General features: G+C 44.6%; 2 protein-coding genes and 1 long non-coding RNA gene across 4 annotated transcripts in view; 1 reads left to right on the top strand and 2 right to left on the bottom strand.

The window, feature by feature from the left end:
- The window catches only part of UBXN7 (UBX domain protein 7), a 25,707-nt gene extending 22,442 nt beyond the window's left edge, over positions 1-3,265 (bottom strand). Inside the window, exon 1 of one of the 2 annotated variants that reach the window (XM_085232770.1) lies at positions 3,112-3,265. In XM_085232770.1, coding sequence (XP_085088896.1) covers positions 3,112-3,184 — 73 coding nt within the window. In that variant the 5' untranslated portion in view covers positions 3,185-3,265. Of the gene's footprint in view, positions 1-2,468; positions 3,011-3,111 lie in introns of those variants that run through there. The other variant, XM_085232771.1, reaches the window with a different exon arrangement.
- On the top strand, positions 3,159-14,141 carry LOC146543608 (uncharacterized). The gene is made up of 2 exons (XR_014885442.1): positions 3,159-4,059; positions 6,996-14,141. It is a non-coding gene; the product is annotated as an uncharacterized LOC146543608 (long non-coding RNA).
- Positions 5,157-13,716, bottom strand: RNF168 (ring finger protein 168). The gene is made up of 7 exons (XM_010716543.4): positions 13,576-13,716; positions 12,268-12,610; positions 10,990-11,066; positions 9,968-10,144; positions 9,311-9,435; positions 8,926-9,013; positions 5,157-7,983 (listed from the first exon to the last, which is right to left on the bottom strand). The coding sequence occupies exons 1-7, from the start codon at positions 13,600-13,602 to the stop codon at positions 6,940-6,942; spliced, it is 1,881 nt and encodes a 626-aa protein (XP_010714845.1). The 5' UTR covers positions 13,603-13,716; the 3' UTR covers positions 5,157-6,939.

Here is a 14,141-nt window from a genome sequence, read left to right as displayed (position 1 = left end):
CTTCCTGCAGGAGAAAATTCTGCAGGAGTGTTTTTGAGCGCTTCTTTTTTTCTTTGTATAGTTTTCCAAATATTGACAAGCTTATTAAATTTGACTTCTGTTGTGTTCTATGAAAAAAACAAAAACCAGGAAACAATCAACTGATTTAACATTTTAACAGAGAGAATACTAAATCCAGTGCTAAAGTTTTTACCCACCTCTAACAGATACTTAAAGAGGGAAGAAAAGATTCCCTGTTTCACTCCAGAAGGCAAAAACAAACAAGCAGAAGCTCAGTTCATGTACAAGGAAATTTAAAAAGGGAACAGGGAAAAAGTAGTACCATCACTAACAATTGCTAGAATGGCTCCCAGGCCCAACTAAATGCAGACTGATGTGCTGCTCAGGATGAAACATTACTCCTTAGCAACACTTGTGGCTTTTCCTTACAGGGTCTGCCTCTAAAGCTTTCTCAAGGCCGTACAGTTAACAAAAGCACTTTCACCAACTGAATCTCTCCTGATCTAATCTTTTAAGAGTCTATTTACTACACTACTTCTCTATAGGTAGCAGGCTGCCAAAGAGTCTATTTTAATATGGAAAAGCTGGTATAGAGGGAGAGTAGCAAAATGCAGCTGAACCAGTTTGAGAGCAGTTTTTGGTCTGTAATAATTCTTACCAGCTTCACCACAAGTCACTGAAATGAAGAAAACTCTGTTTTCCCAGCTTCAGAATGACAGCTAACGCCACTTTGAGCAAAACACATTTAACTTACTTTCACTGGGTTTCTCTGAGATTTTCTGGGAAGTACTCAGAGCTTTAGACTAAACAGACTGGTACACTGAACACACTTTGAATCTGTTGAGATAAAGCAATGCTAAATGACCTGTGCCACTATATTAAACCCCAAAGAAAGCCAGGCTGACCAAGGTAACTTTTCAAAAAAAAAAAAAAAAAAAAACCAACCCAAGAACCAACCTGCCACAAGAGTACCCCAATGGTATTCAGCGGTGCTTGACAACCTTAATCAAAATAAGAGTGCAGAAAGAACTAGTACCATCCCCAATAAAACACAAAAGCATCGAGTAGTTTTTCACTGTAACTGCTCTTTGATATTTTCAGGAGCTCACTTCAGCTGCAGAAATGAAGCAATAGCTGCAGAGTCTGGAATATACATACACCCTGCAACCTCACTGCACAGTCACACCATGCTGTTCATTTAGGAGGACCAGAAGAAAAATTATATTCAACCTTCTGATTTTTTAAAGTCATGAATATACAAAGCGTTTGTACCAAATCTTCCTCAGTCGTAAGGAAAATAGCATCACACCGTTCTCAGTGCTCCTGCTGGCAAACAGAAATACTAATTATTCTGCAAGATTTGAAAGAAATTTCTTTTTATCTTGTAGTTTCCTCTGTAAAGATACACAGGACTTACACTTTCTTAGCACTTTTCTGGATGAGAGCACCAAAGAAAAAAAAAATCTGGTGTCTGAGAAGTATATTCAGAGACTATGGGTTAGTGGGCATGAGTTGACAGCTGGATCTGATGTTTATGGTGTCTTTTCCAACCATAGAGACTTGTGATTCTATGACTGCTGCTCACCATCAGGTGTGCTGGAAGCAGATCATAGAATGGCCTGGGTTGAAAAGGACCACAATGCTCATCTAATGTCAACCCCCTGCTATGTACAGGTCGCCAACCAGCAGCCCAGGCTGCCCAGAGCCACATCCAGCCTGGCCTTGAATGCCTCCAGGGATGGGGCACCCACAACCTCTTTGGGCAATCTGTTCCAGTGCCTCACCACCCTCTGGGTGAAAAACTTCCTCCTAATATCTAACCTAAACCCTGTCTCAGTTTAACACCATTCCCCCTTGTCCTCTCACTATCCATCCTCACAAACAGCCGTTCCCCCTCCTGTTTATACACTCCCTTCAAGCACTGGAAAGCCACAATGAGGTCTCCCCAAAGCCTTCTCTTCTCCAAGCTATACAAGCCCAGTTCCCTCAACCTTTCCTCATAGGAGTGGTGCTCCAGCCCTCTGACCATCTCAGTGCCCTCCTCTGGACCCGCTCCAAGAGCTCCACGTCCTTCCTGTACCGTGAGCCCCAGGCCTGGACGCAGCGCTGCAGATGGGGCCTCACAAGAGCTGAGTAGAAGGGGACAATCACTTCCCTCTCCCTGCTGGCCACCCCTTTTTAATGCAGCCCAGAACACAGCTGGCCTTCCAGGCTGATGGAATTCATTTCACCTTTTCCACAGAAACGTGGGTAATTCTGTGCACTTACACAGAACCACAGAGGCTGGAGCATCCAGTCTACCCTCCTGAGAAAGCAGGTTCACACCGAAGGTGCAGGCTGATGACAGACTGCTGAGGGTGTGCTGTGCAGCACCTGTCACTGTGCCGCAGGGTCAGACAGCTTTGCAAGAACTCACCTCCAAACAGAACCTTACATTCTATTACCACAAAAAGAACCTCAAACCTCACTTTTAGAGGTAGGTGGGCAGAGCCCAGCAGGTTCTTGTTTTCTTTTTCGAAGTGCAGGAGCGGGGTTTAGACATCTCCATCACCCAGCTACACGAGCAGAGGGCTGCTGGGCAAACAGCACAGCTCTGCTCGGCCTTCTCTCGGGCGCTGCTGAGAACGAGAACACCGGACACACACGGGAGCTCGCCGTAACGAAAGACGCGTCTTCTTTCATAGCGGCGAGGGTTCAGTCCAGTTGGTTTCCGTCAGAAGAACCCAGGCCCCGTAGCTCCCCAGCACTCCCGTTTGCGGGTGCCGTGCCCGCAAAGCCCCAAAGCACGGCGCTCCGCACGGACGCTTCCAGCGGACGCCGCTCAGCACCGTCATGCGACGCGCGAGCTTCCCACGAAGCGAGCCCGAACCGCGCGACCCCGAGCGGGGACCCGGCTGGCGGACCGCCGCCAGCCTCTCCGGAGCCGCGTTTCCCCGAGGCGGGCTTCGCGGCCAGCCCGCCGCCCTGCCGCCGCCCCGCTGACGGGCCCGGCCCCCCGCCCCGCCGGGCCACCGCCTCACCGCGCCCGGCCCTCCACCTCCATCCCGGCCGCTCGACGAAAGCGAGAAGCAGCGGTGAGCCGGTCCGGTCCCGGCCTTCCTCGCGCCTCACCCGTGATGGCGGTGAACTGCTGGATTAACCCTTTCAGCGCCGCGGAGGCCGCCGAGCCCCCGTGCGCCGCCATCTTGCCGCCGCCGCACAACAACACGCACGCCGCCGGCCCGCGTGCACCGCGCAGGCGCGAAGCCCGCCCGCGCCCTTCCTCTGCCCCGCCGCCGGGGTGGCGCCGCTCCGGGGCGGGGCGCGGGAGTTGCTGTGGTAACGCGGCTCGCGCCGCCTCGGCCGCCCGCTCTGAGGGGGCGACTCGCCGCGGCGGGAAAGGGATCGACTGAGGCGGTTTAACGGCGACCGCCGGGCGCAGGAAGCGGGGCGTGCTGCAGCACCCGCGGGGCGGCGATAAGGCCCGTGCCGCTCCCCAGCGGGAGCGGGGAACGCGTCTTTGTTTCTCTCCATCCAACAACGCCCTCTCTGGGCCCGGCCCTCCGATTCTTTACCCGGCAACGCGTCCGGCCACGGCTGCTGCTTGTGCGGGAGAATGCTGTGGGAGAGCCAAAGGCTTTGCTGGAGTCTGGGTAGAGTGTGTGCGCAGCCTTCCCCTCACCCAGCAGGAAGGTTGAGTGGTGGGGTGCCATTGCTTTCATGCAGATTTACCTCAGAACAGCACAACATCAGGTGGAATGCTGTGTGGGAGGCGTTGGACTGGAGGAGACGAGTTTTATGAACCAGAAACTGAGAAATATCATCACACCAACAAGAACGGCTCCCCACGTTGCCTTGCGAGTTTTCACTGCACTCGAGATCAAGCACTGCGAGCTTAAATCGCTCCACGTCAGTACTTGAGAGCCTCACACTCAAAAGCAAAGGAATCATTAACCAACCCAAACCTGCTGCAAAGCACTTGGAGCAACCAAAATGCTCCCAGCAGCTGAATTCCACCCTCCAACAAGAAAAGCATAAAACAAACATGAGGACCTCCTGAGGACTGCTCTGCCACACGCTGTGAGTACGGTCATGTGGGGACCTGAAAGCTGCAGCCCTCACAAGGCTTTGGACCGGGCACCCAGTACGGGTTGTAGGCTTTGTGTACTTGCAGTTGAGTGTGTGTCTAATGATTGACTTCTAATCTTGTTTGTTTTCCCCATTCTGCAACAGCCTTTCAACTTTTCTATGTAAGATGTGTTTTGCAAAGCAAGGTTTGTTTTGTTTTTTTCTTTTTCCCAGTCCAAGCTAAAGTGAATTTTAGACGGCTGCCGAAGTATACTTGCTAATTATAAAAGTACAACTTACATATCTCCACCTTTGGTGTAAAAAGACTGTCCCAGCAAGCTTTAAAAAATAATGGAAAAAAAAAGTGTAGCTTCCCCCCCCCCCCAGCAAATACACATCTACCCCCAAAATTGTATTCCTGTACAATTCTGACTTTTGAAATGGCTTCTTTCTGCACTTTTTGTATTTATGTGCAGTTGAACCATAGCTGCAGGATTTGTTATTGATGGCAATGAAGTAAGCCTTTAAAATGCAAAAAAGCCCCCTCCATATTGTCTAAGTCCTACCTTTTAACTGAGATTAGTTGAGTCCATTTATAAACCTTATGTGGTAACCATCATATTAAGAGGAAAAGAAAGAATGCACAAAACAGCTGTGGAGGCAAAGGGAATGAAACTGCTGCTATATGTGACAGTCTCACATACTGGGGCACACTGAGCTACAAATGAAATAGCTCACGCTGCCAAAGGAAAGCCTTCCCTCTCCCTTGCTCTCTCCCACCTCCATTCCCTTCAGGATCTTTAACTGGTTCATAGAGAGCTCAGAATGCTAAAGCATTCAAAGAAAGAAGGAATTCTCTCTCACTGCTGGTTATAGTTTCATTATACCAGAACTTGAGAAAATAAAATCAGTAGGAGCACGTGGTGCTTCTGATCACTTACTTGAGAAAGGGCTGCAGATATCAGGTGCCATGCTCTCAGAAAGAGGTTCTCCATGCCAAAGCAGGGACCAGTTTTTGAACAAGTTAAAAATAAACATCAAACTTGATAAATCGATTTTAAGACAGGGCTGAATTGAGACTTACGAACAAAACTCTTCATTCTCAGCTGTTCTGGAAATAAGAGTTTACTTATTACATGCTTATCATGACAGGAAAAGCATCTTAAGCACAGAAACAGTCAATACCTCAGCCCTGAAGAACACTGTAATCAGCAACTGAGTACATCTAACTGCCTGGGTGAGATGAAAACAAACTGAAATCAGAATTACACAGAAAGGGGACTATATCAAATGAAGACTTCCAGTGCTATGGTTAAGGCAGCACTGGGAAAAATGAATTATTTGCAACAGGTCACCTGTAGCTTTTTCAAGAAGGCTCTTTGAATACTCCACTTATTTAGGAGAAACCCAACAGTATCAGAGATGTGCCATCAAGTTAAAATAATAAAAAAAATTTCTAGCTTGGTCTCATTTCTTTCAGGGTTTTTTTTTTTTTTTTAATGTTTTGTGGTTTGCTTGTTTGTTTTTTAACTTACATAACATCAGAAGTTACCGCTTTAAATATGTTACAAGTTTCCCAGAGCTGTGTTAAAGTCTACAGATCACCCATAAGATTTCAAGCGTGTACTTTTTTGAACATTTGCTATTCAGCAAGGAGCACGCACAGGTCAGCAGTGTAAGTTGGTGTTTTGCTCTCATTCAAAAATGTATACTTCAGAAATATATCATTACATTCAAAGAAAAGCCAAAAGACGGGCTTCACAACAGCAAAATAGAAAACTATGTAACAGGAACGCTACCTGCTGACTAACAGCTAGCAAACTGTTCCAAAGGCCTCAACTTGGCAGAACTGTCAGCTTCACAGAATGTCTAAACTAATTCTTTTTAATTATTTTACCATCAAACTCAACTGGAAGACAGTATTTTCTAGTCCTTCAGAAAATAATAATAATGGAGCAACAGTTACAGCCAGGCATAGTAGTTGAACTCCAGCTGAAAGTTAAATTAAGTCAATACTGGTAACTCTAGTTGCTTCTCCCCCGTTTGGTTTTACTTTCTCCATCATAACTGTGTCCTGGACTAATCATTTTTGAATATTGGGTACTTATAATCAGCCTCAAGTCAGTTTGAGCACATGGAAGTTAAATAGCAGTAAATCCAGGCAAGGTTGTGTAAGTTACAGGCTGCTAACAACAAGAAAACAAAATGAACAGAAGTAAATGCGAGCCCACAACCACTTCTGTCATTGGCATCTATGAGAGATCCTTGCCTTTGAGTGATCCTTTTTTTCCCCTTTGCCTAAGAAAGGTGTTACTCTGTGAGAGGATAAGAGAGAGGGAAAATATCTTTGCAAGACTGGCTTATCTGGTTACAATTCGTTTAACTGCCAAGCAAACAATGCAATTCAACAAATAAACCAAATTCCAGTAACATCCTTCAACAGTGCCTGTGCCTTCTAAAGCCTCAGTCTCACAGTTAGCAGACAACCAGAGATACAGACGCACATCTTTGCTTCCTCTGGGGAACGTGCAGTCCCCACAAAAGGCTCTGAACTCTCATTCTAAGACCATCAGTTACTTTGAATTTCAAACAATAACAGTATTTACATTCCAGCATAAAAAAAAAACAGCTTGAAAATGCAAGTCCTAGAAAAGAAGCCATAGTTAAGAGAGAACTAATTAAAAATGTTAAGGTCTAGAGGCCTAAGTTATTTAAACTTCTCAAAAACATTCACAGTACATTTTAATAGACAGTTTTGGTCACTCTTGCAGCCCAAAGCCCAACCCTCAAAACCATCAATTTTCTAACTGTTTAAGAGAAGCTTTGCCTGACACAGGGATACCATGGTTTTAATTCCAATTAATTTAACCACGTGTTTGTGGTTCTGCTGTTCTACTCAGTAACAGGGCTTTTAAGCATCTGAAGGATTGTCTTTTGTTTTCTCTTAGGCAGTGAATGAACATCATTTGAATCACTGGTGTTAACAACACAATTCAAGACTTTTCCACTGCTGGGTGATTTCATTCGGACTCTGGTAGGAGACTGCCAGTTTTCATTGCAAGAACCTTTCCGACCCTTGTAGTGATTTGTTTCACTCTGTTTTTTCGATACTTTTGAATCCTTTGCCATCTTAGAGCTTCCTTTTCTAGAAGAGTCTTTCACAGATTGAGGTGTTTTAGTACGAAGAAGATACTCATCTGGAGATCCTTTTTGTCGGTTAAGTAACCTCTCCTCTTTGTTGAACTGTCTTTGCAGCTGCAGAGCCAGAAGCCTATCCTGCTCTTCTTGCATATGTCTTTCATGGAGCTCCTGCTCAAAGGCTTTCTGCATTTGCAAATTAAAGTCACTTTTCCACTCCGCTTCCTCCTCCAAAGTTCCTGGAAAAGTTCTTCTCCTCTTGTCAACCACACCCAAGTCAACCACTGCTTCAGCCAGTTGTTCTGGAGACTTTCTTTTGGGAGCCTCCTTAGTGTTTGGCAAACTCTCTGGTTTCTTTTCATCTGCATTTCCAGCCGTCTTCAGGAGATCACCTTTTACACTTTTGCTGTCAGACATGGATTTTATTGCTAACTGAATACAAGTACTAGTTTCAGCACAGTTTTCAAGGTTTATGCTATCTACATGAGTTAAACTGTCACTGTCCAACACTATTCCATCTTCTCCTTTGGATGTGGGAAGAACTGTTCTAGCCCCTTCTTCTGCAATTCCACAAGTTGTATGTAGAAGTTCATCTCTGAGACAGTTTGGTTCATGTGTATTTTTTTGCTTGACAGTTGTGGTCTCTGAAGCTGAGGCATTTAGGAAGTTAATGTACGTCTGCATAAACAAATCCTCGGCACTGGAACATTTGGTCACACCACTCAGCTGTGGAGACAGCGTTGGCATTTCCTCTTGCTCATCTTGCCCCTCAGCACTGCTGCCTTCATTGTTACTGATCTGAAGAAAAGAGAAAGAGATCTCAAGTTAAATGCATTTATTAAAAGCCAATGGATGTAAATAAAATGCAAATCTGTTTTATCATAGCTGCACTGCTCATAACTACTCCGGGATATTAACTTGGATTCTTCTCTAACAAGAATGAATAAACAGCATTGTTAAATAAGTATTCAGAACAACCTGCAGAAGCATAGCTGGGAGACTGAAAAGAACTGCAGCATTCTCCTGTTATCAATGACTCCAATCAGCTGCTCAAGGTATTAGCCTGCTCATCTTCAGAGCTTAGAAAGAAAGATGCAGACAAACGTGAACCGTGAAAATCAGAATGCAACCTCCCTGAATGAGCTCCAGAATAATCACTATGGTGTTTTATACGCCATCAGCTGCAGCTCAGAGCTCACTGAAAATCTTAATGTAAACAGCAAGCATTTACACCTTCAAAAACCAGGAGTATGCATTATTGAGATCACAAAAATAAATCCAAAACAGAACTGCCAAACTAGAGGAAAAACTCAAAGTAGTTAAAATTGTTTGTGGACATGGTGACAATCTGTGAATGGAAGAGACCTGGGTCTATTTCTAAATACAGAGGTTGGTGGCCCTGCATGCAGCAGAGGGGTTGGAGCTTGATGATCCTTGAGGTCCCTTCCAACCCAAGCCATTCTATGGTTCTATGATTCAAAGTTCTTGTCAATATTCAAGTTTAGTTAACCAAAGCCTGTGTGCAGATATACAAGGTAACCATAAAATAAGCTGCAGGTGTGCGTCTGCTGACTGTCAAATGTGGTTTCTTCCCTTTCCACTTTTGGGAATCATGAATAATGAGACAGCTGATGAAATAGATATATGGACTGCCCAGTGCTGATAGGCATTACTACAGACAAAGCAGAGAGTAACCTGCAATTGCTAACGTTGAGATTTGTAACAAAATGATTCTATTACCACAAATCCAGGGTTAGTCCCGCCTCCCTCTGTTGCTCTGGAGAATGAAGCTGATCGCGATGTGTGACGATGCTTTGGAGTCAGGTACCTTAAAGGCAGGAAAAACAAAACAAAAACAACTTGTTAAAACCTTTTTTCTTTCTTTGCATTGCCAGTCCCTTGTATTAATCATGATCTCGGGTTCGTTCTGACAATAACAAGAGGGGTGAGGATCTCTCTTCTCCTTGTTATCATATAAGGAGATGTTTCAATATCCAATAGCCTATATTTGCCCAAATTATACAGGGAAGTCAGGCTGCAAGAGTCCAAGGAAGCACATGGAACAGCAAGGCACTATAATGAGAAACAGATCACTAATCATAAAACAGAAACTTGGCTGTCTTACTTCTGGATGTCTCCAGAGTTGCTTGGTTTGTTCTTCATCTTGCACAAATTAGCTGGGAGTGATTCACGTGAGAGGCTGTCTCCTTGTGAAGAACTGCTTAGCACGTGTTCTCCCAAACTGTCATTCTTCAGTGACAAAGAAAAATAGCATTATATAAAACAAACCACAACACACAAACAGGAGAACTACTTCTGTCCTTCTGCTACAGAATCAGTTACTTCTGACCAAGGAATTCCAGAAAAAAAAATTAAAAAAATTTAAAAAATCCCAAATCCAAGTTAAATTTTTTCAAACATCATTTGTTCCTTTCTTCAGTACATGAAGATATAGACCTCAATTTCTTTCAACGCAGAATTTTTAAATTCACAGGGGAAAGGAAGTAGCCAGAAGAAAACCAATGTTTTAAAATGTTTTGCAGCAAAAAATTCCTACACCATTTCAAGTGCTTGCTATACATGTAGAAATGCTTGGAGGTACTTCACCCTCATGCTGGTTGATCAAAAGTTAATGGTCAGTCTAGGCGCTAAAGTACTGACAGCTGACAACAAATGCAATTCAGGCAAATTTAAGTTATTCAGAAGTTTAACTTTTGCTCTAAAAAGTCTGAGTTGCTTACACTAAATGGACATTACAAAACCCCCTTTTATGTTAACTCACCAAGCTGTTACTGAGCTGCCATGCCAACTCCTCATCTTGTTTAAGCTGTTTCTCCATCTCCTTTCGTCTTTCTTCTGCCAATCTGTGCTCTTCCTCTTCTTCTGCTAGCAGCTTTTGAATGTATTCCTCACTTGCTTTGTTCTCTTCTTGCTCATGTGCTCGCCTTTCTGCCTCCACCTGAGAAAAAATTGTTTTTAAGGTACGCAGTTGCCATAGCGCCATGCTATGCATCAGAATCTCTTCACTAACACTCTTTCCATGGAAACAGCTCAAATGAAATCACTCCAGCTGTACGTCCCACAGAATGTGCTTGATCAGAAAAGTTTACAAAATTTAAAGCCCCAAAGCCTTTAAATAAAGAAAACAGAGCCTTAAACAGAAGTCCATTTTTCAGCCTCGATTTTGAGTGGTAGACGCTAAGCCTGCAGTATGACAGCTTGACCAATACCTGAAGGTGGCATAAGCTGAAACTGCCACAAGAAAATGCATCCGCAAGCCAACACACATTGCTGAATAAACAAGGTCTGCTCTTCCAGCTTAAGTCAACTGTGCATCTGAACTGAAGACTGTCACCTTCCACTGTTAGCAACAGCTGTTAGCTCTTGCTGAAGAACACACACTTTGTCCTCCCTCTCTTCTTTCACATGGGATCCAGACCTCAGAAGCAACACATCAGTGGTAGCACAGATTAGCATCATAACCAGAAGGTTATGACATAGGTTTACTTCTGGCTATTAAGTTTCAAATCTCAGTAAGGTTTTTTTTTCCCCTTATTCAACATTTCTTTTACGTAGAGGCTATAGAGCCTTCTTACATACCGCCTTGTAGCTATGTAGCCTTCTTAGAGTCAATATAGGATAAAAATGGAATTCATGCAACAGGAATGACCAGCATGTTCTTGTAGCAACACTGCCCTTTTAAGTACCTTCCCTTCTTTGTTAAACATTTCAGCTGTTTGTGGGAACAATTAAAATGACTAGAGTCAAAGCATTTTGTACTTTTAAATACATTTTTAGACTTACCTTGCTAACCTCTGCTTCATATTCCTGTCTCAGTTCCCCAGGTTTGCTCAGCTGGTGTTGTGGATGGGGGACAAAGACTAATTAAGAGGAAGGGGGTAATAAAAAAGAGTGAGCAACAAAGCAAAATCATGACATTCAACAATAAAACATTTTAACAAAAGATCATTTCCATACCTTGTGACAGGAATGACTTAAGTCAAGCCTTTGGAACAAAGTAAAATAATTCAAAATACAAAAGATGAAAGCAAGTATGTTACAAAGCAGCAGGAACAGACAGTATTTTCCAAGCCCTGTATACAAAGCAAATATGCATACTGATAATAACTCTTGTTTTTTGCCTCTAACGACTTCACTGTAAGCAAAAAAAGTGGAACTGTGTTGTAAGGAAGGCCAACCAAAGGAGTTTGAAATACTATCCACTTTTCAATTTATTCACTTGCTTTTTAAATATTTTGCTTTCTGCTAAGGATGTTCTGTTCCAGCTAGAACACTCCATTCTGTTAGCCCTTCAAAACATTCAGGATTCTGAGTTCTGTGCCATTTTAATACAACAGACCCAAAAGATACTACGAAAAACTTGTTCATATGTTCTATTAAGAAATTCTAAGGTTACTATGTTTTTCTCGGAGTTGTGTTAAACATCCAATGCCAGTGCTGGTACTGACCATGCTGGGAAGAACAGGAAGAGGTGTGGCCTCTCCCAGATATAAAACTATCAGAAGAGATCAAATTTGAATGGAGGTTACAGCATAATAAACCCCCATGCCCTTCTTCAGGGAGAGAATCAGATTTCATTTCCTGTTGTCTAACATCACAATTTTAGGCTCTAAGACTCTTAGACAGACTGAAGAACCTGGAATTTCTAATGAAACTAATTGAGGGTATCTAAAAGTTGAAAATAAATCACCCAGGTTTAACCATTTGACATACTTGATAAGGATAAACACACCCACAAACACTCTGGTTAAAGATCTTACAGCTGTTGTATCAGTAATAGCTGTTTCTGCAAGGACAAAGAACCGTACATCAACATCTTGTGCAAAAAGCAGGAACAAACATCCACTGAAACGATGAGACAATATTACTTACTCTGTACTACAGAAAACAAAAGGCATGGCCACTACCCTGCCGTGCAAGTCTCTTTCACAGGACAGCTCTGCACTGCATTTTCTAGCAACAACTCTGCGCATCTATGCACAGTATCTTCTTTCACAACATCCAAAGTCCACCTGTACTAATTACCTTGGTAAAGCACAGGACAAGTGACATCTTACTTACTTTCCTCTTCCAAATCCTGTCCGTTAATTCTCCGCTCACATTCCTTCGGATATTTCTTCTGAATCTTCTCCCAGAGTTCCCAGTTGATGAGAGTATTCCTGCGGGCATTATATCGTGCCCAAGAAGAGACTCGACGCCGACAAAAGGGGCAGCAAAGACTTGCATTTTCAACTGTCAGCTGGAAACAAGAATTACAGATGGTATGGTTGCACGGCAGCGTCACGGGCTCCACAAAGATCTCCATGCAGATCTGGCAGAGGCAGTCATCTAAGGAAAGGGGAGCCTCCGATTTCTTTGACATATTGACTTGAAGCTCAGGAATGAGACAAATTAACAGCAGTACCTGAAAGCAGAAAGAAATGTGTATTTTAACAAACTGTTTTCTAAGTACCCTACAAAAAGCTCAGCATATTTAAGAAAGCTGGTAACTTTTTGACTTACAGGGGAAGATGCAAGTCTTAACAGAAGTCCCTGTGAAACAAGGATTCCTACTGCAGTTTCCTGTGAACTGCAGCAAGTACACTGGCATATAGCAGGGAGATAGAAACATGGGAAAAAGAGGTAAAGAAAGTCTTTCAGGATTTATTTTCTCATAGTTACAAGCTAGGGTCATGCTTGGTGGATGTTATCACAGTTACTGAATTAACTTTCAAATTAGTCCATTTTTTGCTATTTGCGCATCCTTCAAAAGTTGATTCTAGTACAGCTTAGCTCCACACGAAGGTGAAATACAACATATCTCCCTGTGCATCAGAGGCTTTTCCTTAGAGAGAAGGGTCTTCCACATTCATTCATTTGCTTAAGCTGGAAGGCAAAAGTCAAAGTGCCTTTTAAGTCTTACAAACATAAGCAAAGATCTAACCAACGTATTCAGTAATTCAGTGCCTCCCACCACGACCTGCACACCTTCAAACAGTGGGGATCACCCAGCCCTTCTGCCACCAACCCTCCTCAAATGGCTCTTCGCTTACCCAGAACATGGTGCAACAGAAAGAAAGAACAAAAGACACCCCCATCCCACCCCACAGGAAAAGGGACAAAAATATGATTTTTCAAGCTACAAAAATTAAGAAAAAAAGGTAAAGCACCAGGTATTGCACAAAGGTAGAGCTTTCTGACAGAGGCTGTGACAGTTTGACCCCGATAACCCACAGAAGAAGCTGACATTGAGACAGAGGCACAAGAAGGCGGCTTTTGGTGATTTTGCTCTTCCTTAATACAACAAGTCCTTTATTTTTCAGCTTGATAACACGGAGACACCCAGCGGAGCAGCTCCCTGTAACAAACCACCCGCACGGTCCGTATTACCTCTGCTGGGACAGGAGTTTCAGGCATACACGCAGATTTCCACACAGCGAGCGGGGTAAAGGCGGGCCTGCGGCTCCAGAAGGGCGGGGATCCTCACAGGGAGGCTGCGGGCCCGCGGGAGCGAGCGCGGGCCGAACATCGGCACGGTAACAGCTTACCACAGGGAGCGCGGGAACCGGAGCGCGGGAACCGGAGCGCGGGCCGCAGCTGCCTAAGCGCAGGACCGGGCCGCACGGCCCGCCGCTCTCACCTCCCAGTTCCGGCGCTCACAGGCCGCGCTCCGCCTTCACGGCAGCGGGCTGCTCCGCCCTGCGGGAACGCTGGCGCTCTGTGCGGAGGCCTCAAGGTGGCTGCAGTGAGCAGGAAGAGCCGCGGAGCTCCGTGCCGTGCGGCCCGGCGGCTTCCGGCTGGGTGCGGCGCTGCGCTGGGCGGCTGTGGGAGGAAGCGGTGCTGTAAGGCCGCCACCCGCACCGCACCGCTTCTCCAGAGGTCCTTGAGCAGCTGCTGCTCTGCTAAGTGATTTCAGCATGCCTTCTTAGAAGACAGAAAGCCTCATGACATCCAAC

Source organism: Meleagris gallopavo, chromosome 11 (assembly GCF_905368555.1).
Source record: "Meleagris gallopavo chromosome 11, MGAL_WU_HG_1.1, whole genome shotgun sequence".
NCBI classification, from domain to species: Eukaryota; Metazoa; Chordata; class Aves; order Galliformes; family Phasianidae; genus Meleagris; species Meleagris gallopavo.
The sequence above is the reverse complement of the archived record's forward strand: the minus strand, read 5'-3'. Positions and strand labels throughout refer to the sequence as shown.

Bases quoted from the DNA above. Each gene is read 5' to 3' on its own strand.
- RNF168 (XM_010716543.4), bottom strand. From the start codon at position 13,602: ATGCCTGAAACTCCTGTCCCAGCAGAG. The intron at 11,067-12,267 runs GTAAGTAAGATG...CCTCTTAATTAG, and splicing joins ACAGGATTTGGAAGAGGAAA to TCTTTGTCCCCCATCCACAA. The intron at 7,984-8,925 runs GTAATAGAATCA...TCTTTTCTTCAG, and splicing joins GGACTAACCCTGGATTTGTG to ATCAGTAACAATGAAGGCAG.